This window comes from Erinaceus europaeus, chromosome 6, assembly GCF_950295315.1.
Source record: "Erinaceus europaeus chromosome 6, mEriEur2.1, whole genome shotgun sequence".
NCBI lineage: Eukaryota > Metazoa > Chordata > Mammalia > Eulipotyphla > Erinaceidae > Erinaceus > Erinaceus europaeus.
The window spans coordinates 17,597,354-17,622,279 of NC_080167.1; the positions used below are offsets into that span (position 1 = coordinate 17,597,354).

The 24,926-nt window shown below is 57.5% G+C and overlaps 1 protein-coding gene across 17 annotated transcripts in view; it reads right to left on the reverse strand.

Annotated features, from left to right (window-relative positions):
* The window catches only part of NCOR2 (nuclear receptor corepressor 2), a 118,460-nt gene that overhangs the window by 64,083 nt on the left and 29,451 nt on the right, over positions 1-24,926 (reverse strand). For all 17 annotated transcript variants that reach the window (XM_060193276.1, XM_060193290.1, XM_060193289.1 and 14 more), the window contains 6 exons: positions 14,525-14,715; positions 10,602-10,729; positions 10,104-10,275; positions 5,902-6,081; positions 4,230-4,343; positions 836-892 (listed from right to left, as the gene is read on the reverse strand). In XM_060193276.1, the coding sequence (XP_060049259.1) occupies positions 836-892; positions 4,230-4,343; positions 5,902-6,081; positions 10,104-10,275; positions 10,602-10,729; positions 14,525-14,629 (756 nt within the window). In that variant the 5' untranslated portion in view covers positions 14,630-14,715. The remainder of the gene's footprint in view (positions 1-835; positions 893-4,229; positions 4,344-5,901; positions 6,082-10,103; positions 10,276-10,601; positions 10,730-14,524; positions 14,716-24,926) is intronic.

Sequence of the window (24,926 nt, forward strand, 5' to 3'; positions counted from 1 at the left end):
TGTGGCACGATTCAACGGCTCCTGGCTGACGTGATTGTTTGGTTTTGGATAGTAGAGGAGACAGGGGGAGAATGAGACAGAGGATAGAGAGAAGGGGAAAGGAGGGGAGGGAGGAGGAGGAGGGAGAGCAGCAGTAACACAGAGTTGCTCCAAGCTCATGATCCCCATGCAGACAGTGCTCCCACTTGGTGGCTGGGGGCTCGAACCTGGGTCCTTATCCATGGAAAAGTGTGTGCTTACCAGGGAAACCACTCCTGGCTCCTAAAACTGCCAAAGATGTCCCCAAAAAGGTCCCCATGGAGGAACCGGGGCCCAGGCTGGGGTCTCTCACCCATGGGGGGGTTGGGCCACTGAGCCTATGCGCCCCCCACTGTCTGCACACCCTGACCCTCTATGGCCTGGGTGGAGGATTCCAGGCTGGGGGGCACCTATCAGTGATCTGCTAACCACCCCCAAACACTGAGGGTGGCCGAGAAGGGACATGGAGGGTCACAAGTCACTGGGAATCTGAAAGGATCCCAGAAGCGGACTGAGAGCCTCCCTCACCCAGTCCTCTGCGGGGACACTGAGCTGAGACCTGGGAGCGACACATGGGTCACCTGGTGGCCCAAGCCCACGTCCCCTGAAGATGAAACCACGCACATGGGTGGCCCCACGTGGGGGACCCTTGTCAGCACCAGGCTTGGGAGGGGAAGGGCGTGCCCAGCCTCTTATAGGAAGGCACACTTCCTGCCCCCCACCCGGCAGTCGGGACAAAAGAGGACTTCCTCCTTCCACCACGACCCCCACACACCCCCATCTCTCCCACCCTCCCATCCCCCAGTCCAGCACTCACCAGCTCCACCTGCGGCCCTAGACCTTCCAGGATGCGGTGGGCAGCCTCGGCCTTCTTCTGCGAAAGGAGAGGGAGGAGTCAGCTGGAGCACTACCCAGGAGCAGGAGGTGGGACGGACGGACACACACACACACACACACACACACACACACACACACACACCACCCCATCCGCAGACTCCAGCACAGGCAGGACCGGGAGGGGTGCAGGGTATCCCCACAAGACAATCCCCCAGGGGCTGGGGACAGCCTCAAGGGCCCCAGGAAGCTGAGGGCATCCCCTGTGACCTCAGAGCCAGCGGGGGGCACCCTTTCTAGGACTCCCGGGGTGCACATCCAGAGACTGTTCTCACCAGTCATCTACCAGTCCCCTGCGCCGATATTCAGGCTCAGGGGGCACGCCAGATGCCTGGCCGTCAGGATGGCCATTGTTCTGGCCAGGACCACCAGGCGCTCTGGGAACAGCCAAGGGGCACGGGGACCCTGAGGGTCCGGGCCTGGCTGTTCTGAGAGGTGCACCAATGGCAGAGGCAGGCGGTGCTGTCGCCCCACTGGGGAGCACCTCTCTGTACTGATGGAGCTGGGCGGGTGGGCCAACAAGTCCACAATGCCACAGACAAACTGTCCCCCACGTCACTCAAGAAAGACTCGGGGCCAGGTAGTGCTGCACCCAGTTGAGCACATATGCTACCCCGCTGCTGGGACCCTAGTTCAAGACCCTGGTCCCCACCTGCAGAAGGAAAGCTTCACAAGTGTTAAAGCAGGGCTGCAGGTGTTTCTCTGTCTCTCTCCTGCTCTATCTCTTCCTCCCCTCTAGATTTTTCTCTCTCTATTCAACATAAAAACAAATTAAAAAGAATAGAGGGGAGTCGGGCGGTAGCGCAGCGGGTTAAGCGCACGCGGCACAAAGCACAAGGACCGGCGTCAGGATCCCGGTTCAGGCCCAAGGCTCCCCACCTGCAGGGGAGTCCCTTTACAGGCGGTGAAGCAGGTCTGCAGGTGTCTATCTTTCTCTCCCCGTTTTCCCCTCCTCTCACCATTTCTCTCTGTCCTATCCAACAATGACGACATCAACAACAACAATAACTACAACAAGAGCAACAAAAAGGGAAAAATAAATATAAATATAAAAAAATTTAAAAATAATAGGATAGAATAGGATAATGACCCAGAGCCCTGCCCGCAGCAAGTCACAGGATTTAAGGCACTGGCATAACAGAGTGGGCCCCAGCCTCTGAGATAAGGGGTGCAGAGCCCAAGGCAAGTGGGGAGGGGAAACAGTTCTGCCTATGGCCCAGCCAGCGTCCCGGGGGGGGGGGGGGGAGTGAAACCCCTAGGAAGACAGGGAGAAGTCCCACTGGCCACCAGCCTCAAAAGGAGAGAAATAGGGGTCAGAGCCCACAGGGAGTTGGCCCAGGCTTGAGACTGCCAGCTCTGGTGTCAATCCACAGTCCCCGCGGTGCCCAGGTTCATCTGGAGTGAGCAAGGTGGAGCCCTGTCAGTCAGGCCAATGAGGTACCCCAAACATTCCCTGAGCCTCCACTCTGGATAAAGCACAGGAACCATGAGGCTGGGCCCGCGGTGCGGCAGGCAGACAGACAGACAGGTGTGCTGGGGTGTGACGGGGATGGGGGCCAAAGGCTAACACTCTTGCAAAGGTGGCAAAAGGGTGAAGGGAATCGAACCCAGGACCTAGAGTCTCAGGCCCAAAAGCCTATGGCATAACCCACTCTGTCAGCTCCTGACCATCTTTTGTTTTTGTTTTGCCTCCAGGGTTGTAGCTGGGGCTCGTGCTGGCACTACAAATCCACCACTTCTGGTGGCCATTTTTCTTCCCTTATTTTTTTTTCTATTTTATGTGATAAGACAGAGAGAAACTGAGAGAGCAGGGGGAGACAGAGAGGGAGAGAGAAAGAGAGACACCTGCAGACCTGCTTCACCGCTCCTGAAGCTTCCCCCCTGCAGGTGGGGAGTGAGGATCTGAACCCAGGTCCTTGCGCCCGGGGACAAGATGCTCAACCAGGGGCACCACTGGTTCTAATCCTCCCAGAGGCCACAGCCCATTGGAAGCTTCCAGGAACCCTGTCCCCACCTGTCCTTGTGGGAGGAGGCTGGGGGGGACTACAGCAGCTCTGTCCCCGTGGGGTGTCCCCAGGCAGATGAGCCCAGAAGTTGGGGGAGAAGAGTAGAGCAGAGTGCTAACGGGGGTCAGAGAGCAGGAGGATTCACCCTAATCCCGCTGATCCCAGGATCCAAAGGCAGGAGCATGTCCACAGGAGGCCCTGATTCAGAGAGCCCGTGGGATGGGTGGGGAGGTGGTCGGACAACTCCCCTTCCCGCTGCCCTCCTGTCACTGGGCCACCTTCTACTTGCAGGTGCAGTCTGGAGTCGAGCGGCCTCACTGGCAGGCCCAAACTCTTCACTCAGGCAGTGGACACAGCCATGCAGAGGCCAGTGGCAGGGTAGCAGGCAGTGTAGACCAAGTCCTCACTATGTCCCCTGTGCTGGGACAGCAGAAACACCTAACAGGTGCTCTGTGCCGCTGAATGAATGAGTGAGTGAATCAGTGAATGAAGGAGTGAGTTAATGAACACGTGAGTGAGACATGCTCACACACTGAGCTGACCACCAGGAGCGTCTGCTTTCGGAACCCCAGGACCCAGACAAGTCCCAGCCACTCACAAGGGTGGGGTCTTGGGAAAGTAACGCCATGTTTCAGAGTCCTCATGAGTGCTTGTCTGTACGTGGGGGGGGACCAGGGTCCCCCCCCACATACACACACACACACACCACCAGGCATGAAGTCAGACGAAGGGGCTGAGCGATGGGGACAGAGCAATGTCACCTGTCACCTCTCCAGGCATAGCCTCCACCCCCTCCCACAGGAGAAGCTCCCCCCACATCTCAACCAGGAATAGTGAGGGGGTCACCGCACTCCCAGACTCTAAAGGGGAGCCCTGCCCAAGAAGGAGACTGGCACTAACCAAGCAGAAATGGTGGGGGGGTGTGGTGTGGTGGGAGAACCTCCCAAAGACAGCTTTGACACCTGGATCCAGCCACACCTGAAGCCAACCAGCAACAACTGTCACTGCAGCCTCGATGAACCTCTCTGGGGACTGGGCCCAGGTCACGGCCTTCCCACCCCCAGCTCAGCCACATCAACTCTGTGACCTTCAGAAAGGGAGGGGGACCGAGGCTGCCGGGAATCTAACACCAGAGCCCCCCAGCTGCCTGGAACAAACGAACAAACGGACACACACACACACACACACACACACACACACACACACACAGAGAGAGAAAGAGAGAAATCTGATGTGAGGCCAAGCCCCAGGCAGCAAGCCCAGTCCTTCTGGGAGACCTGCATGCCAGCCGGGCACCCTGGGCACACATACCCGGTTCTCATCGTAGATTATCTGCACTAGGCTGCGGTGCTTGGACTCGATGGGCGGCGGTGACACCGGCTTCTCAGGCTCCGGCGGCTTGGCGGCCTCCTCCTCCAGCTGTTGCTGTGGGTGGTGGTGGGGAGGGGGGTGCAGGGATGAGCACCATGGGTGGAACTGGGCGGCAGGAAGTCAGGCCACTGCTACTTCCTCTGACTCACGTGGGGACTCCATGCCCGAGGCCCGGCTCCCGGGTTCAAGCTTCGGTATCCCTGTTAGCTAAGTGGTCTCCTGAGAGCTGACAGCCCCCAACACTGACGCTGCCCGTGCCCCCCATGCAGGCTGAGACCCCCCCCATCCCACCCACGCCATACCTGCTGAGAAGCCGACCCCTATCTCCGAGCTTCACTTTCCTACTCTGGAAAATGGGGGCAAGCCAAGCCTGCCCCCTGGAGAACTGCACCCTCACCAGCCCACGGGCCTCGGGCAGGTGGCTGGACCTCTCTGACCCTCAGGATCGCCCTGGAGGAGGCCCCATGGAGACTGCTCTGAGGACCCAAACAGATGACATAGGGACAGTGCTGGCAGGGAACACAACGAAAACCACACTCCCAGGGCTGGGCAGTGGTATACTAGGTAGAGCGCACACGTCACCATGCACAAGGGGGCGGGGGGGAGTTCAAGCCCCCCAGTCTCTACTTGCAGGAGGGAAGCTTTACATGTAGTGAAGCAGGGCTTCCGTTGTCTCTCTCCATCTCTCTCCCTCTCTCTCTTTCTATTATTTTTATTTATCGGATAGGGACAGTCAGAAATAAAGAGGGAAGGGGGAGATAGAAAGGAAGAGAGACAGACAGACACCTGCAGACCTGTTTCACCATTCACAAAGCTTTCCCCTTGCAGGTGAACCTGGGTCCTTGCACACTGAACTTGAACCTGGGTCCTTGCACATTGAACTTGAACCTGGGTCCTTGCACATTGTAACATGTACTCTCAACCAGGTGCGCTGTGACCCAGCCCCTCTAGCTCCCTCTCTATCACCCACTTCCCTCTCGATTTCTGGTTATCTATCAAATAAATAAAGATAATTTTAAAAAATTTTAAAAAGTAAGTAAAGTAATCTTAAAAAGAAAGCCACACTCCGTCACCGCCAGTGGGAGAGCTGAGTGACAAGTGTCGCTGAGCAGGGGTAGGGGGAAATGAGGGCCCTTAGCCGCTGCTGGACAACGTTCCAGAACATTCCAGTGGATCCTCCGAGCGATGAGCACAGAGGGAGAGGGAAGGCCCCGGATGTGCAGCCCCTCCTAGGCTGCAAGCAAGGGCTCGAAGGGAGTATGGCCAGGAAGAGGAGTGGTCACTCCCACCCCTTACTGACCAAGTGTCACAGGCCGTGACCACACGGGCCTGGATATGGCATCCAGCCGCACGACACCACAGGAAGCACAGGGGTGGTTCCAAGACCCCAAGGCCCTGACCCACGTCACAGTCCCCCATGTAGGTCCTTCTCATCCATTTTACAGAAAGGGAAACCGAGGAGGGAGAGCTGCCCAGGTCCCTCCTCCACCCAGCAAAGGGGAAGAGCATAAGGGCCTGACAGTCACAGCCACCCCAAGTGGCTAGGCAGTGGCAGAAATGGTGGGACCCTGCAGGCCGCCCCTCCCTTTTTCCACCCACTTCCGCCCCACACCTGCTTCTTCTTGAGCTTGGAGATCTGCTGCTCCACCATGGTGATCTCGCGGTCCACACGGTCCATATTCTGGATCAATTCCTCCTTGGATAGGCGTGGGGGCACCAGTTCCAGCTCTCCCCCGGTGCGCGGTGGGCTCGGGGGCGACACCGGCTCCAGCTTCCCTGCCAGGCCGCGCTCCTGAGAGGGGGGAGGACACACAGCACTGTCAGCACACCACCGAGGTCACCTCCCAGTGCCTACTGTTTGTTTCCTGTTTAGTGAAGTCCAGGCCTTGTGCAACTGTGATCCCACCGTTCTGGATGGCTTCATCATCCAGACAGACAGAAATCAAGAGGGAGTCAGGGGGCCAGGTGGTGGCACACCTGGTTGAGCGCACATGTTACAGTGCACAAGGACCCAGGTTCGAGCCCCCAGTCCCCACCTGCAGGGGGGAAACTTTGCAAGTGGTGAAGCAGTGCTGCAGTGTCTCTCTCTCTCTTTCTATCACCCTTTCCCTCTTGATTTCTGGCACTGCAAAGCACAAGGACCAGCGTAAGGATCCCCGTTCAAGTCCCAGGCTCCCCACCTGCAGGGTAGTCACTTTGCAAGTGGTGAAGCAGGTCTGCAGGTGTCTATCTTTCTCTCCCCCTCTCTGTCTTCCCCTCCTCTCTGTCCTATCCAACAACGATGACATCAATAACAACAACAATAACTACAATAAAAAACAAGGGCAACGAAAGGGAATAAATAAATAAATAAATATAAAAATAAAATTAAAAAATAACTTGAAAAGAGGAGAGCCGGGAGTCGGGTGGTAGTGCGGCGGGTTAAGCGCAGGTGGCACAAAGCACAAGGACCAGCATAAGGATCCCGGTTCAAGCCCCCGGCTCCCCACCTGCAGGGTAGTCGCTTCACAGGTGGTGAAGCAGGTCTGCAGGTGTCTATCTTTCTCTCCCCCTCTTCTTCCCCTCCTCTCTCCATTTCTCTCTGTCCTATCCAACAACGACGACATCAGTAACAACAATAATAACTTTGACAACAATAAAAACAAGGGCAACAAAAAGGAAAAAATAAATACAAAAAAAAAATTTTTAAAAGAGGAGAGCCACCACGGTGGTGCCGGGGCTCGAGCCTGGCCTGTGCACCCCCCTCTCCCCCAGCCCCACCATCTCTCCTGAAATGCCTGTGTCCCTGCTCTCCCTCCAGAGTCAACTGACCACAGGCGTATGTTTAGCAGGGGAAGGAAGGAGCCCACCCTCCACACCCCCTCCATCAGTTGCTAACCCCCCCCCCGACTCTGCCCCCATGTCTGAGCACCTCACCAGGATGGGCACACGAAGGGGTCAACCAACCCCAGTCCTGATCCAGCCCAGCCCTGTGTACCCAAGTCTCAGTCCCCACTCCAGGGCAGAACCTCAGCTCCAGGGCCTTGAGCCAACCACACACCCCACTTTGCCTCAGTTTCCCTATCTGTAGAACATGGCATCCCACCCCCAGAATGGCAGGGCCTGGAGGAGAGTGTGTGGGCAGGAGGCAGCTGCTGATGGGGCCCGGGGAGTCTACCCCCCACCCCAGCTGCAGCTGGGACAGAGGATGCATTGTTCCCTGGGACACGTGCAGCTGGCTGCCAGCTCCCCCTCCTCGGAACGAGCCGTCACCTCACGGGGCCTGGAACCCAGGCCCGAGCCTCACACATATCACTCCTCCCGCCCTGCCCACCACAGCTGGCTTCTTGAGAGTCTGAGGGGTGATGGAGCCTGGCTACTGTGCAGGCACTAGAAGTACCCTACCCCACCCTCAGGGGTCCTCCATACCTGTCCCGGGGGCCCATCCACCCGCCAGACCAAGAGGGCACCAGCAGAACCAGACTCAGGGCTGCAGAAGGGAATGTGGGGGAGTCACCCAAAACGGATCCCCCCACAGAGGGAGGGATCCTCTAAAGTAGCTTCAGTGGAGTCAGTGTGCCCACCCCCGGTCAGCAGGGCAGAGCCAGGGTTCACTGGGGAACTTTCTCTCCTTTATTTATAACAATGTAAATATTGACAAGATCATAGGGAACAGAGGTGTACTGCTACACAATTCCCACCACCAGAACTCCACATCCTATCTCCCCCTCCCCGAAAGTTTTCCTATTCTTTGTCCCTCTGGGAATATGGTTTTTTTTTTGTTTGTTTTTATCAGAGAATAGCTCTGGCTTATGGTGGTGTACGGGACTGAACCTGATCTTTCTCTCCCCCCCCCAACTTTGTTTTATCAATAGAACAGAGAGGAGCCCTGCTTCACCACCCATAAAGCTTTCCCAATGCAGAAGGTACTGGGGGCTAGAACCGGGGTCCTTGTGCATGGTAATACGTGCACTAACCAGGTGTGCCACCGCCCAGCCTGAACACTTTCTCCAAAGTTCTTACAAGCTGAAAGCAGCCACCACCAACATGTCTCACCGTGGACCCCCAGAGCCAGAGCCAGCAGCCCACACCCCATACCTCACGCCCCCACAACCCCCAGTCACAGCAGGCCGGCCAAAAAGGAGTCACGTTCGAGGCCCAGGAGACAGCACAGCACTCTGCTCTATGCAAGGACGTGGGTTCAAGCCCCAGCACCACATGCATGAAACTGGGGAAGCTCTACAGACGGTGGAGCCAAGCGACCCCCCCCCCCACCATGAATCACAGGCTCATAACCAGAGAGCAAAAAAAAAAAAAAGTTCAGCTATAAAGCTCCAATAAAGAACTGCAGTAACTGGGCCGGCAGCCAGGTCACTGGGCTTCCAGATGGTTCTCCCTGGTCTGCTGGCTGTTTCAGCTCCAGGCCACAGGGCAAATAGCAAAGCAAGTTCACTGTACCAATCAGATGCCCAGAGATAACACTCACAAAATTACATTTGTTTAGGCAGAAAGATGGGGATGGGAGGTGGCAGGGGCAGCCTCCACAGGCCTTGAACATGGAAAGGGAAGAACTATTTCATTACATGACACCCCAGGACCATTGGAAGGTGGCAGAGCCAAGACATGAACCTGAAGAGAATCTAGGAAGAGAAGGATGGGGCCTGGATCAAGCCATTCCTGAAGCTGACCAACTCCTGGATTCAGGTCTGTTGGCAGGATTGATCTTTAAGTCAAGTCCCTGTACTGTGTGTGTGTGAGTCAACTATGCCTCACAGACAAAGGGATATTAGAACCGGGACTGTCGGGGATAATTCTAAAGTGGCTCGCAGTGCCGGGAGTAGGAATCCAGTGCTCCCGGTGGCCATTTTTGTCCCTCTTCTAATTTGTTTTATTTATTTATTTATTTATTTATTTATTTATTTATTGTCTCCAGGGTTATCACTGGGGCTTGGTGCCTACACTACAAATTCACTGCTCCTGGAGGCCATTTTTCCTTTTGTTGTTGTTGTTGTTGTTGTTATTGTTGGATAGGACAGAGAGAAATTGAGAGGAGGGGGAAGACAGAGACGACGGGGGAGAGAAAGATAAGACACCTGCAGACCTGCTTCACCGCTTGTAAAGTGACCCCCTTGCAGGTGGGGAGCCGGGGCTTGAACCAAGATCCTTGCGCTGGTCCTCTGGCTTCGTACTGTGTGTGTTTAACCCAGTGCGCTATCACCCGGGCCCCCAATTTTTTCAATTTTATTGAATAGGACAGAGAAATTGAGATGGAAGGGAAGATGGAGAGGTAAAGAGACAGACACCTGCAGGCCTGCTTCACCGCTCATGAAACCTCCCCCCTGCAGGTGGAAGGCAAGACCCCACACCCAGGTCCTTGAGCACGATAACAAGTGTGCGTCACCACCCAGCCCCTAAAAATGGTTTTTTAAACAAAGAAAAAAAAATGGACTGGAGCCATGAGATCAAACATGAGAGACCCACAGGTGCCATGAAGAGTCAAACATAAACAAGGAAAAGGAGACAGACAGACAGGAGACTGCGAAGTACCCTGGAGTGAGGGGTGGCAGGTGGAGAGGTCTGGGAGACCAGCAGCAGTCAGAGCAGCCACCAGTGAGCTGCCCCGTCCACAAGCCATGGGCTGCTCAGAGAAGGTTCTAGAAGCTCCATCCCACCATGTCTGAACTCTGGTGTGCTTCCCTGGGGCAGGACCGCATCCTAGACAGACATGTGGTGCAGCAGAACACCCCCACAGTGACCCCCTGTGAGGAGCCTGCACCCCCCGGGGTGTGTCCTCCCTCCCATCCCGTCCCGTCCCCACCCTGCCCCCAGGCCCACCTTGGCCAGGTCCTCGGAGGCACCAGGCGGGCCGAGCAGTGGGCTGGGCCGAAGCAGGGGGTCAGGCAGCAGCTCCAGGCGTGGTCGCTTGCTCTCCAGGAAGTCCAGCTCCGTCTTGCCCAGCTCTGGCAGGAAGGTGTGTGCCTCGGGCCGCAGGTGCAGCTCCTGGGCCCTTGGGGGGGGGCGCGCGATGACAGTATGACACACAGCCTGGCAGTGAGCAGACCCCCACCCTCTGAACACACACTTAGAGGAACCCCCTGCTCAAAGCCCAGGCCTCTTGGGGTCCCCTCCATCCACAGCTCGCTGAGGGACAAGCAGAGGAGGGCCAGGAGGGCAAGCGAGAGATGGGGTCTAGCTCGCACCCCACATCTCGGAGGGGCTCCTCTAGCCTGAGTCACACAACCAGAGAGCCTGAAGTCCCTGCCAGCGTGGCCCTGGGAGTCCCCGTCCTCGTCCCCGCCCCCGTCCCCGTCCAGGGTTTCCTATGGTGCCCACCTTTCATTCCCAGGCTGGAACTCCGACAGCAACGAGGGCCTCCGCCGCTGGGGCTGGATGATGGAGCCGGGAGACAGGTGCGCGGTGTATTCCCGGGGGTGGTGCTGGTACTCCAACAGCCCCACATCCTGCGGGGGTCAGGGGGTGAGAGGAGCTGGGGACATGGGGTGTGGACACAGGCAGCCTCTCCAGGGTCAGGTCCTCCTCCTGGGCCAGTCACAGCCACGCTGGCTGGAGAGGAGGGGCTAGGTGGGCTGGTGCGGCGAGGAGGCTCCTCCTTCTTGCTCCACAGCTCTACATCCTGGGTCGGCAGCAAGGACAGAGGGGACCCCTGGCCCGGGCTTTGCCACAGACCACAGAGCTAGGCTAGCACACCTCAACAATCCAAATCTGTCCAATCCAGTGCTGTCTGCCTGGAGCGGAAATGACTTCGTCATGTCTGACACGAGTGAGGTGTGGGAAGGAGAGATCTGTAGGTAGTTTATTTTATTTATTTATTTACTTTTTTTTTTTTTAAAAAAAAAAAAAAAAAAGCTCTGGCTTATGGTGGTGCGGGGGATTGAACCTGGGACTTTGGAGCCTCAGGCATGAGAGTCTGCTTGCATAACCATTAAGCTATCTACCCTCCACTCTAGTCACCTTTTCTTTGTCCTTTACCAGAGCACTGCTCAGCTCTGCTTTACAGTGGTGTTGGAGACTGAACCTGGAATCTCAGGTAGGGAAAGTCTTTTGCAGAACCATTATGTGTGCTTCTCTCTCCTTCTCTCTCTCTCTCTCTCTATTTAACATCTTTATTTATTATTACATAGAGACAGAGAAATTGAGAGGGGTGGGGGAGACAGATATAGAGAGAGACAGAGAGAGAGACCTGCAGCCCTGCTGCACCACTCATGAAGCTCTCCCCCCTGTAGGTAAGGACCAGGGGCTTGAACCTGGGCAGGTCCCCTGTACACTGTAATGTGTGCACTTAACCAAGTGCACCACCACCTGGCCCCACATTATGCTACTCTACATCACCAAAGACTAGACTTTTTTTTTTTTTAACCAGCTCAGCTCCAGCTTATGGTGGTGCAGGGGATCGACCTGGGATCTTGGAACTGAGGCACCGAAGTCTTTTGCAAAACCACTATGCAACCTCCCCAGCCCTTGACACATTTTTTAAATACTCCCGAGTTCCTCTAAAATTCAGCACTCCTTTAGCTGCCCTCCTGACGCCATTACTCCTGCAGAGAAGCTGGGGGTGGGGGTAGGAGCACACAATTAAGTGCACATAGTACTACATGAAAGGATAAGACCAGGTGCAAGCCCCTGATCCCCACTTGTGAGGGGAGGGTGACGCTCTACCTCATGAGCGGTGAAGCAGGTCTGCAGGTGTCTTTCTCCCTCTAGCTCCCCCTCCCTTCTTAATTTCTCTCTATCCTATCAAATGTAAAGGAAAAGAAAGAGAGAAGCTGGGGGCAGGCAGAACAGAAAATGCACACCAGACCCTTCAAGAAAAAAGGGGGTGGAGGTGGGGGGCCCTTGCAGCTTGGCCTGCCCACGGAAAGTAACCAGGCCTGGGCTGCAGGTGCCCATCTGCTCTTCTCCCCGGCACCAGCCCCAGCCCGCTGACCCTCCAAGCTTTCATCTCCTGTCTTAGAAACAGGCACCTGGCCCAGGAGGACCCACTGCCATTCTTTACACAAAAGCAAAATGAGCAAAGCGGTGGAAGCCAGCCCTTCCTCTGCCGGAGTAGCCTTGAAAAGATGGTGCGAGCACTGCCAAACACAAGGAGCATCATGGGGGCCAAAGCGGGGGGCCCTGGGGCCTGGATTCCAGGCATGGATTCCAGCCAGGCCCGCAGGCAGGAGAGTCCAGGGCAGAGCCTGGAGCCCTCAAGGAGGCCTGGGAACTCTAGAGGAAGGTGAGAGTGGAGCCCAAGAGAGAGTGAGGGTGACCGGAAGCAGCCAGGAGAGCGGGACCCTAGCTGAGCCTGAGCGACAGCTGCCACAGAACAGCAGCCTGGCCTGAGACTAAACCCCCTGCCCACTGTGCTTTTGGCTCTCCAGCACCTCGCCAGGCACTCGGGGGTGGCTACAAGGAGAGGCTCCGGGACACTCACACTGGGCACATCACTCCTGCATTCATTCACTCCTGCATTCATTCACCCCATTCGTTCATCTGTGTATTTGCTCATTCATTCATCCATTCAATCATTTGTTTATTCACTTGGTTATTCACTCATTCATTTATTCATTAATCCACTCATTTCATTCACTTATTCATTCATTCACTCACTCATTCATTCACCCAGTCACTGATTCATTCACTCACTTATTCATTTAGCAAATCCTCATCAGGCATCCCAGGTGGCAGACACAAAGGGCAGTGTTCTCTAGGGATGTGAGGGGGCACTGAAGGGGCGTCAAGGAGGAGGAGTGGCCGAGCATAGGGGTCCCGGTTGGACTGCTGGGTGGCCAGGCAGTGGCTGCCCCTGGCCTCTCCCCCTGTCCCCAGATCTGGGCAGAGTCCACTCTGCTCTCTTTCCCATGTGTCTTCTCAAGCATGCGACCACAAGCGAGGCCTACAGTGTGTGCCCAGCCCCCTTGTAACACCCCCCCCCCAACTGCACCCTGACACCTCCACCCTCATGGGTCTGTGAGGAGCCTGGAAGGTCCAGACCCAGGGCTTAGACCCAACAGTGACCACTGACCTCTGCTCTCTGCCCTCAGCAGGGTCAATGACACCTTGCCCCAGGCTATCCAGCTCACTCTGGGGGTGTGACCGTTGGGTCTTGACCAGCAGTCCCTACGTCACCAACACCCGGGGTGGTGAGAGGTGTGTGGGGTCAGCGGGTGACACTGAGTAACCCAGGAAAGGCCCAGCCGGAGCAGAGGGGAGGGGGTAGGGGCCCAGGAGACAGAGGGGGCCCTAAGGCTGGGTCCACACCAGGGGACAGGCAAGGACAGAAGCCAGCAGCACCCCAGAGTCACCAAGGAGACAGCCAGGAAGCTCTGGGACAGTTTGGAGTGACAGTACAGGCACAGGGCCTGGCAGGAGCAGCCCCCTCGCTGTACCCACTGTGACCACCCAGGATGACAGTTAAGACTCAGCTCCAGTCTTGGGGAGGGGCCTGGCCTCAGTCACTCGGCCTGTGACAGCCACTCCGGGCTGCCCTGCCACCTGGCACAGCCCACCTGCCTCGCCCTGGAGACCCAAAGGCAACTGAAGCCCCCCAGAACACCTCCAGGCCAGGTCAGAGAGCTCAGGGCAAAGCCACCTTTGGTTCTGATGGCAACAACCTCTCTGGCCATGTCCTTGTGTCACATGAGGAGGGGCCAGACAGGTCAAAAATACACACTAGCACACACACAGACACACACCCACACAGATAGACATACACCCAGCGCCTGTTTCTGCCCAGCCGCGAATGCCAGGCCTCACACCCCCTCACCAAGCAACCAGGAAGTGGGGCATGGGGTGCCTAGTCCCCGGGGTCTTCTGAGCAAGTGCCCAAGGACATAGGACACAGCAGAGGAATGCCAACAGAGACTCTCAAAGGGCCCCCCTTAGGGCCCCAGTCACTAGAGGTGCAAGCAAGTAATGTGGGCCCCCAGCCTCAGAGGACAAGGGGGCACACCAGCTCCCCCACACAGTTTGCCCCACCCCCACCCCAAAAGCACCAGCCTGGGGACTCAGACAGGGGGAGTGAGCTCCCCCCAGTGCTGAGATAGACGAGGGAGGGGCTGTGGCATCACCCCGAGAAGTCACCCCAATCCTCAATAAAGGGGGAAATGGGTGAGACCAGGCAGTTGGGAGGTCTGGGGGTCCCCCAAGCATTAAAGGACGTGGATGCAGTGGCCCCTGCCTAGTGCCCCCCTCCATCCTGGGGACAACGGGGATACAGCAGTTCCAGCTCCAGGAGCCAGGTCACGGGAGCTTACCGTGTGGGGCCGGGCAATCTGTACAGGGTAGGGGAGGCCATGGGGCGGGTAGCGGGGCTCCGTGGCCCTCCAAGTCTGCGCCACAGGCTGTGTGGACCCAGACATGGCAGCAGGTTCTGGGGCAGCCAGTCAGCGTCCTCTCAGCAGCCAGCGGGGGTCAGAAGCCAGTGCTTGTCATCTGTCACGGGCACCTGGTAAAAACCAGAAACCAGAGAGTCAAGGAGGACAGCAGCCCCACAGGGATCGCGCCCTGGCCCAGCTACTCCGGGGGTCCCAGCACCCCATCTCTGCAGGGGCAGCTCAGCCAGGGATGCTGGTGGCTTGAGGGACACCTGTGTAGATGCCACACCAGGGCGAGGACACCCCAGACCACATCCCTCACCCAGCAGCACCTGGACCCCTTCCGTGGGCGCTGCCTCCCCACTCCCAGGTGCCCCTCAGCACACCTGACCTCAGTAACCATTGTACCCTAGGCCCCTGGGTCACCTTCCCCCCAACAGCCTCATGTGGTGTCTAAGCCAAGGAATAGTGTCCTGTGTGAGACGCATGGCCCAGAGGAGGGAGGTCAGCTCAGGAAACGGAGGCCACTGACCTCCTGGTGACCCACTGTGACATAGGGCTGCCTAAGAAGTCGAGAGCTCAGTGGAGGCACACTGCAGACAGAGGGACGCTGGCTGTGGCTAATGGGTAAGCGTGTCCTCCAGGAGGGAACATCAGAACCCAGCCAGCAGCTCTGCAGACTGGGACAATAGGCCTCAGGAGAGAAAGTTTGTGGTCCAAGGAGTCCTCATGCCATGGTGAGGCCAGGTGGCCTCCCAGGTGACCAGGCGGAGAGACGGTCCCCCTCCCTGCACTGTCCTGTGTGCTCCCATGCCCACACCCTCACGAGGAACCTACACAGGTGATGGCCATGATGAGGTCACTAAGGAAAGACTTATAACACGGTGGGGAGGAAGGGGACTCAGGAGAAACAAGACCCCCAAGCCAGAGCCCCGTACCTCCAACTGTACCCTACTCTCCACCCCAGCTTCCACTGCTACAATCTGGACTTCCTTTCCAGAACCATCCAACCTTCCCCTCCCTTCTAGAAGTGGGCATGTGACCCATGTCTGGCCAATCCAAAGCCTATATCCCTGGGACCATGAGCGGTCTAGTGATGGACATGTGACCCAACAGGAGCCAATGAGAATCAGTCTTGAGACTCTGGTCCTGATAATAGCCAATGAGAGACAACCTTGAGACTCTGGACCCAATGTGAGCCAATCAGTCTTGGGTCGAGCAGCACAGAAAAGACCCCCTCCTGGCCAAATGGGCAGGAGGTGCCAAATAGGCAGGTGGCAGATCTGATGGTGGAAAGAGGCCAAGCCATCAGGTCCCGCAACGAGGCAGATGGCACCACGCCTGCCCTCGTTGTGCTCAGCCTGGGCCAGCCCAGCTCAGCCCAGCCCAGCCCAGATCTCTGCCACTTGTCAGGAATGTTCTGACTCCTCCGGGTAGGGGGCAGCCAGGAGGCAAGCTCTCAGAGGGTGCTGTCCACCCTCCAGCTTCCTTGGGAGACAGAGGACTCCAAAGTGGAGACAGATGGACTCAGAAGTCCAGGTGGGCTTCCTGGCCACCAAAAAAGGGTGTGCCCAGTGATTCACAACCACATAGGTACCCAGCAGCCTTGGCCAGGTCAGTTCCCCTTTGAGACTCCATCCTACCGCCCTCAAGAAACACAAAGATGCCCCACACAAGCATGTCTGCCCACACACCACCTGAGGCCTGGGGGACACGCCCAGCTCAGCCTAGTCCTGTCATTTTCCAAACAAGACTCCGTGTCACTCAGTGAGGAGTGACTTCACAGAGAGAAAGCAACTACTGGCACACACAGAACCCAGGCAGAGAGGGGAGGGCAAGTGATGCAGGGACCGGACCCCAGGCGGCCCCCAGGGACCACAGACCTAAGGCTGGGGGTGCAGGTAGAGCCCCTGCTGTGGAAGTGGCTCTGGCATCTCAAACCTCCCGCCAGGCCCTCTTGGTTTCATATGTCCTCCCCCCACCCCCCAGGCCTGTCTGCTCTCTGGAGGAGCAAGTGGATACCTGGGAAGAGGCCAACCCCAATGGCTTCTAGGCGGCACCAGAACTTGGGGACCTCTCGTGGGGTGGGTGAGGGTCTCCAGAGCTCATATTGGTGCATTGATTTGTTTTTTTAGACTTTATTACTGGAGAAAGACAGGGAGGCAGGGGGGAAGGAGGGACCAAGGGAGGGAGGGGGCAAGAGGGGGGAGGGGGTTAACTGGAGCATCACCCTGGCTCAGGATGATGAGACTGGAACTCAGACCTCGTGTGCTCCCTGGAGGTGGCAAAGGTGGCGAATGTGGGACACAGAAGCACCCATTTATTGTATTTTTTTTTGTTACCTTTATTTATTTATTGGATACAGACAGCCAAAATTGAGAGGAAGGAGGAAAGAGAGAGGGTGACACCTGCAGCCCTGCTTTACCAGTTGTGAACCTCCCCCGCCAGGAGGGGACCAGGGGCCTGAACCCACGTCTTTGCGCACTATAACATGTGCGCTCAACCGGGTGTGCCATCACCCAGCCCCCGTATCACCTATTGATTTATAGACACTTTGGGGTCCAGGCCAAGGAGGGTCACAGGGCCGCAGAGGGTCCAGCCAGAGGCAGCAACCCCAGAGACAAGAACGGGAGCCTCAAGGAGCCTGTGTGTCCCCAGCCCTGGGGGATATGGGGGGACAAGCATCAGGGAGAACTTTCTGGAGCAGGAACTGGGGGAGAGGGATGAGCAGAACCTGTGTGCTCCAGAGTGGTGACTGGAGGGCAGCGCCACCCAAGGACAGAGTGGGTCTCGAGGGCAGTGGAGAACCGCAGGAAGTGTCAGAGGAGGGGAGCACAGGGCCAGGATGCTGCAGAGAGGACGCTGAGGGGAGAGGACAAGGAGCCAGCATCCAGGTAAGTGTGATGGAAGCAGCAGTGACAAAGAAGTGGACGTGGCCCAGAGTCAGGCAGGAGACTCTGGACCCCTCGGAGGACAGACAACAAAGTCTGAGCAAGACAAGATGCCTCCCAGTTCTGAGCTTCAATTTCCCCAGCTGCAGGAGGGCCCCTCAGCACTCCCCATCCAGGTCATCAGCGAGACCCAGACTGTGGGGAGGAGGACGGGGAGAGGGGGTGCTTCTGAGTCCCAGCCGGGAAGACTGGGGGTCCAGCCAGGCCCTACAAGGCCCCCAGAGCCAGCAGAGGGCGGCAACAAGCACCAGCCCCACCCATGCCCACTCCCACCCCCTATAGAGGGGAAGGTTCCCAGTCCACCTCCATGGCCCTGAGAGTCTTTTTCCCCACGGGTACCCAGAGCCCCACACACAGGCGCCCAGCCCACAGCCTGCCCAGTGAGAAGCGGACCCACCCACACACTGGGCAGAAGGCCTCTCTTCTCGGAGTATGGAAGGTTCCATGGCTCCCACGTTCCTCACCAGCAGCATGGCAGAGGCTGCATGAAGACATATTCCAGGGGGTCTGGCAAAGGTGCATCCAGTTAAGCACATACAGGACTGAGTACAAGGGTCCACACAAGGACCTGACTTCCAGCCACCCCACCTGCAGGAGGGACATTTCACAAGCGGCAAAGCAGGTCTGCAAGTGTCTATCTCTCTCTGTCTCCTCTCAATTTCTCTCTGTCTTGTCCAATAAAATGGGAAAAATGGCCTCCAGGAGCAGTGGATTTGTAGTGCTGGCACCGAGCCCCAGCAATAACCCTGGAGGCAAAAACAAAAAGAAAAGAAAAACAGACTTACACACACTCACATGGGCACACACAGTCACACACACAGGCACTCACGCCATGCACTCCCACATGGACTCACACACACAAAGGCGCACACACACGCTCTTCACACTCGCTCTCACATACACACTCATACACACATCAGAATGCCCAATGGGCTCAGAGAAGCCACTACACCCACAAAGGAAACAGTTCTTGCCAGTCTGTCCTGGCTCAGGACACACCACTGGGACCCCCTTCGGTCCCCCCCATCACTGTCTCAGCATGGAGAACACTCCACAGACACGTCAATTCATAAGCCCCCTACCCCCGCACGCGCTCACATAGTAGGTGCACAATTTCCCTGGGGCTATAGAGCACATGCAGCAGAGCTGGGCCCCTGTACTACTCTGAAGGCCAGCAGGATGAAAGCATAGCACCCCAGGGCCAGGCCCTCCAAGAGTGGAATGGGGTGGGGTGGGGTGGGGTGGATGGGAGCCCCCAGCGTCCTTGGTTTGTGGCCTCATCAGTCAGGTCTCTGTGCCAGCTCTCAGTGCAGTCTTTGTCATGTCTGTCCTTTCCTTGGACATCAGTCCTGTGGAATTTGGGGCCATGCTCCAGTGGAAGCTCACTTGAAATGTCACGGTCGGGAGTCAGGAAGTAGCACAGCGAGTTAAGCGCATGTGGCGAAAATCTCAAGGACCGGTGTAAGGATCCCGGTTCGAGCCCCCGGTCCCCACCTACAGGGATGTCGCTTCACAGGCAGTGAAGCAAGTCTGCAGGTTTCTATCTTTCTCTCTCCATTTCTCTCTGTCCTAATAACGACATCAATAACAATAATAACTACAACAATAATGAAAAACAACAAGGGCAACAAAAGGAAAATAAATAAATATAAAAGAAAGAAATGTCACGGTCACAGGTTCCAGGTGGGCACACACAAGGGGCAAGCAGGAGGCTATGCTACCCAATGTGGAGGTGCCAAATAGACACCTGTGCCAGGCACGCTGTCCCCCCAGGCCTGGAACCGAGCCAGGCACACAGTGGGCATCTAAGAAACCGTCACTGAACAGAGAACACACCAGGTAGCCTGGCCCAAGGAAGGTGAGACTAGGGACCACACAGGGTGCTGTGGTCAGAGCAGCTCAGGGACACCATGGGACAATGCTACCAAAGCACCAGCTCAAACAACGACTGTTTACGCCATGCTTCTGGTGAAATCGGGGAGGCAGCCAAGTGACTAATGCCGGGGGACCAGCTCTCTAATGAATCCTGAGCCACAAGGCACCCATGGGACATGGCCCCAGGCCTGCGTGGCCACCGGGGATGAAACAGAGTTCCTGCCCCACCCTGGGCCCCATCAACAGTGACACTCACAGACCCCACACCCTCACTCTGGGAGCTGGCAGTAACAGAGGCTGAGAGATGCAAGGCAGAGGGGGCATCTGGGACAGCCTCACCAGCGCCATTTAAGCAAAGATGGCTGGCTGAATGGATAAGTAGATGGGTGGGTGGATGGATGGATGGATGGATGGATGGATGGATGGGTGGAGAGATGGTGGGTGGGTGGATGGATGGATGATGGGTAAGTGGGTGGGTGGAAAAATGGGTGGATGGATGTATAGATGGGCTGGATGGATGAGTAAATAGACAGATGGGATAGATGGAAAAATGGATGGATGGATGGATGGATGGATGGATGGATGGATGGATGGATGGATGGATGGGATGGATGAGTGGATGGGCACATGGAGGAATGAACAGATGGGTAACGGTTAGTGGGTAAATGAGTGGGTATGTGACTGTATAAGTAGATGGATGGCTTGACAGAAGAAGCAGATGAAGGAAGAGCGGACAGGCAGACACACAGACAGATGGTAATATATTCTGGGGACAGGCCGTGTTTGGATGTGGAAAGAGAGGAGAGAGGTACAGACAGCCCAGCCCATGGGCAGGAAGCATAATGTCCACTCTCCAAGGTGTTCACAGTCACTCTGTCCCCCAAGAAAGTTCACCCAGCAGCTCTGTTCGCCACAGCCCCCAAAATGGAGATGGCCCAAAGGTCCATCGGAGGAGCGATCCAGAACAGAATGCAGTCTGTGAGTGGCGAAAAGGGACTGTGAGCTAGCCGCAGGTCACTGTGACACCCAGGCCCTCGTGGCCCCAGGCCTGGTTTGGGGAAGGGGCAGGGACACTCCATGGGCATGACAACCAGTAACTCAAGTGTCCACTGCTCTGCCAATGCTGAGGACAGGGCAGCCACCAGGAATCCGGAAGTTTCTCTGGTGTAGCAGTGGGAGGAGCTGTGAATTGGAAGCATGTGCCAGAGTGCCTGGGAGGGCACAGGAGCCAATGTCCCCCAGACATGGGCGACCGCCTGTGAGGGGACAAGATAAGACAGGGTCCAGGGGAAGAGGACTGGAGAGACAACTCGTGGGGGAGGACACCTGCCTTGCCAAGTACAGTGTCAGGGTTTGAGTCCCAGCACCACATGGAAGACACTCAAGCACCTGGAGCAGCTCTGGTTTTTACAGTATCTCTCCCTCCTTCCCTCTTTGTCTGTCCCTCTCTGAATGAAAAAGCAGCCCAGGAGCAAGGAAATGGGGGCAAGGCCCACTCCCTCACCCCCTCCCAAAAAAAAAAAAAAAGAATGTAAGAACCACAAATAACTCTGAACAGCTGAGGCCAGGCAAGGACCTCAGTGGGGAGGGAGGGGCAGCATGCAAGAGGGCACAGGAAGGAGTGCTTGTACCCTCACTGTCCCAGCACAGACCCAAGGGGCACCCCAGCTCCCACTGCCACCTGACAAGAGCCTGAAAGTTACACACTCGCACGTGTTCCCCCAATATATCAGCCCCGGATTTCCATGGCCCAGGCATGTGGTCAGCTGGAAGCCACAAGAGAGAGCCCGGTAAAGGCCAGAGAGCCAGGGCAGAATGTTCCGGAAGTGGGCAAAGGCAAGGGGGAAGGGGAGGCTCCATCACAGAGGGGGGATGAACACCCCAGCCAGTGAATCGTCATTCCCCCAGTGGGGCATGGTGGAGTAAAAGGAGGGGCCAGGCAGGACTCTCACCCAGAGCACCCCAACACAGGGACAGACCACCTCTCAGCCCCCACCAGTGCTGGCCCCGCCTCCAGATCTGGCCAATCAGCACCAGCTCTGGTTCGCCGGCTGCTGTGATTGGTCCAGAGAGACTTCTTCAGTCCCTCCCTCACTCCTGGGATTTCTGGGGGACCCCAAGCTAAGGACCCCCTCCTCCAGGCTGTACGGGTCAGCCAGGGGAGCTAAAACTAGATATGGGAGGGGGGAGGTTCTCTGTCCCCTGGATCCAGCTGTGGCTGAAGCTCATTGAGCTGTCCAGGATGAATGCAGAAGTGGGGCATCCACTGATTATGAACAAGAAAACCCAGACAGCACCCCCACCTCCAAAACTCACCCCAGCCACTAAGCCTTCACCTGTGTGGCTAGGGTTGGAGCCAGACCAGCCAGAAGAGGAAAAACAGACTAGACCTTGGGGCCCCTCATCTGGTCCTGAATTAGGGGGCTGGGAGGAACTGGCAGTACCCAAGCTCTCTCTCTCCCGACATCTGCTCCCCACACACAGGCTGGGACAGTGGGGACTGGGGAGCAGGCCAGGCGCCCTGCCAAGCCAGCAGGAGGCACTGCCCTACGCCCTGTGTGCACCTCACTGGCGTCAGGCTGGAAGGCAGCAGCTGGCCCACCTGGAGCCCCGCCAAGGCCAGGCAGCTGCCACTCTGAGCTCCCTGCTTCCACCACCCCTACCCCTTCACCCCCCACCCCGGCTCCAGTCTGACAGCCGGAGAGACTGAGGCCTGGGGGCAAAACCCCAGACTCCCCCCCACAAGTAGGAACAGGGCTGTGGACAGACTGACATGCATACACGTGTCCCACCTCCCATCCCCCAGAGGTCCCTGGTTCCAGGTTGGGGTTCTGGGTAAGAGGGGCAGGTTCATAGAACTCTGACAGGAAAGACACTTGGGTGCATTGGCAGTAGCCATGCCAGCCTCTGTCCCCCATGAGGCTACTGTCACCAGATGCCCAGGTGAGCAGCACTTTCTGTAGACTAGGGGAGCCAGCCCCAGCCCCACCCCCTGGCCAAGGGACTTCAAGGGGCTCTGCCAGGACCCACAAACAAGGAGCAAGGGGCTTCTGCAAGACCACAGTGGGATCACAGAAGCTTCTGGAAGGAGCAGCCATGCACCAGGCACTCACCACCCACACAGCTGCCCGCATAGGCAAAAAGGGCCCATTATGACATCACGGGCCTGGAATCAGGGAACCCTGAGGCCTGGATGGGACAATGGGGCCATTGTCATGCAAATTAAACCACGCCTCCAAGGCACCCGGAAGCCAGCCCCAGGTTTCCCAGAGTGGAGCGTCCAGGCTTCCCCTCCCCATCCAAGAGAGGCCTTCCCAGGTCTGAGCAGATTACCGGAAAGGAGGCAGTGCCAGCACCCCAATGGGGAGTGTGGTGGGGGACCCCACCTCTGGTACCCACCCCACAGCCAGCAGGCCAGGGAAAGCTAGCGCCCCCAAGCTGCACACCAGCCTGGACCCCCAGACCAGAAGCCACCTGCCCACCACTGTGTGTCTGAGCCAGCAGCTTGTCCTTTCTGTACCCCTTCACCCATGGAGGGGGGTCTGAGGTGCCCATCACAGGGCAGAGAGGAGGCCTCCAGAGAGGAAGGGTCCAGAACGTGGCCCTCCCCTTCTCAGGGGCCCCATCTGGTACAGTACCAGCAGGCTCAGACCCCAGCTTCCCAGGAGTGCGTCCCAAAGGCAGCCCTAACCTCGGGTACTGCAGGATTCTGGGGGGCTCTCAGGGGAGGGATCTTGCGAGGCCCTAGGTCCCCCACAGTACATTCAGCTGCACCTGAGAAACAGCAGTACTGGGAACAGACCTGGGGTACAGAGCCAAGAAGGCCCCTTACTGAGCCCACACGGGGATGTGTGGGGGCAGCCTGGATCTCCAGCCCATACCCCCAGTCCAGACCCCAGACCACCAGTCCACACTCACAATCCAGGCTCACAGACCCCTAGTCCAGACCCCTAGTCCAGGCCCACACACTGCTGCCATCTCTCCCCAGCCCATTGCCACTCTCCCCTAGCCAAGTCCCTGGGCCCTTCTCCCCTTAAGCCCAGGGCCCTAGCTCCAGCCACCTCCAAGCCTTCTTGGGGATCCCCCCCACCCCACACTCTGAGCTCATCTTTGGCTGCCCTGGGGTGGCTGTCCTCATGTGGCATGAGCTGGCCATACTGCAGCAAGGGACCTGTGGGGGCAGCAAGTGTGCAGAACAGCAGAAAAAGATGACACGTGGCTGGGGGGGGGGGGCGCTGGTGCCTCACAAGCCTCAGCCCAGCCACACCTACGGGGCCACAGGGACAGGCCATCTTGAGGGGCCACCTGCTCGGGCCACTGCAGGCCATAGCTGAGCAGTGAGGACAGGCCTACCCAGGCCACCAGCTGGCCCAGCCCAGAACTCAGAGTGTGTGTACACACAAGTGTGTGGACAGGGACATGAGTGTGTGTCTTCACGAGTGGACGTGTTCTAAGGACGTAAGTGGTGTGTGGGGTGGGTCCAGGAAGGCGGTGTGACTGGGGCTATACATGTGTGCACACCTGGGAGTTGGGTGTAAGCTCGTAAGTGGGAATCTGTGAGTGAACACGTGTATGGACACACTGCGTGAGTGGACACACAGAGAGCCCATGAGGCTGCGTTATCTGTGCTTGAATGGGGGGGGTGCATGAATGTACTTGTGTGTGTGTGTGGTCTCTGTGAACATGTGAGTGGGTTGAAGTGTCTCTGTGAGGGCTGTGTGAGGGGTCTCTGTGAATGAACAGTCTCAGCGAGTGAGAGGTCTCTGAATGAGTTTGAGTGGTCTCAGAGTGAGGGGTCTCTGTGAATGAGTTTGAGTGGTCTCTGAAAGTGAGGGGTCTTTGCCTCCCACTATCTCTGTGCAGATTCCATGGCCACTGCCACCACAGGCTGGAGCACGTCACCCGAATCATGTGCTGCTGTTCCCCGGGTGAGGGCCCGATCTCAAGACCCCGGCGTGGCCACACACAGATCCCACTGTCAGCAGGGCTGGGGGCCAGGCAGGCATCCGGGCAGCAGGCAACAGTGTGGGTGCCCAAGCTCAGGGATCCCTGCAGCTCCCGCTGGCCCAAAGGGACAGGCCCCGCGCCAGCCGTGGCCTAGCATCCGGTGTCACTTACACTCAGGAGCGCTGCCACCAGGCCTGTCCAGCCAAGGGGGCCCACGGGAGGGGGACTGGGCAGAGCAGGCATGTCTGGGGTAGGGACCCCATGCAGACAGGCCTGGGGCAAGGAGGGGGACCCCCCACACCCTGACACACCCCTAGGTTCCTTCATGAAGCAGGCGGGCTCCCAGTGGGGCAGGAACCAGGATCGGGGAACTTCTGGAAGTCACAGATCAGACTGAAAGCCACCTGGGGGGGGGGCAGTTAGGGGCCAGCATGGGGTCCCAACGGCTTTGCGGGGGCTCCCAGGGCCCACAAGGACAAGAGAACGGCTGGACCGTTGGCCGCAAGATGCCCTGAGCCACATGAGGTATGCGGATGGGTGCATGCTCACCTGGCGGACCGGCTGGCGGA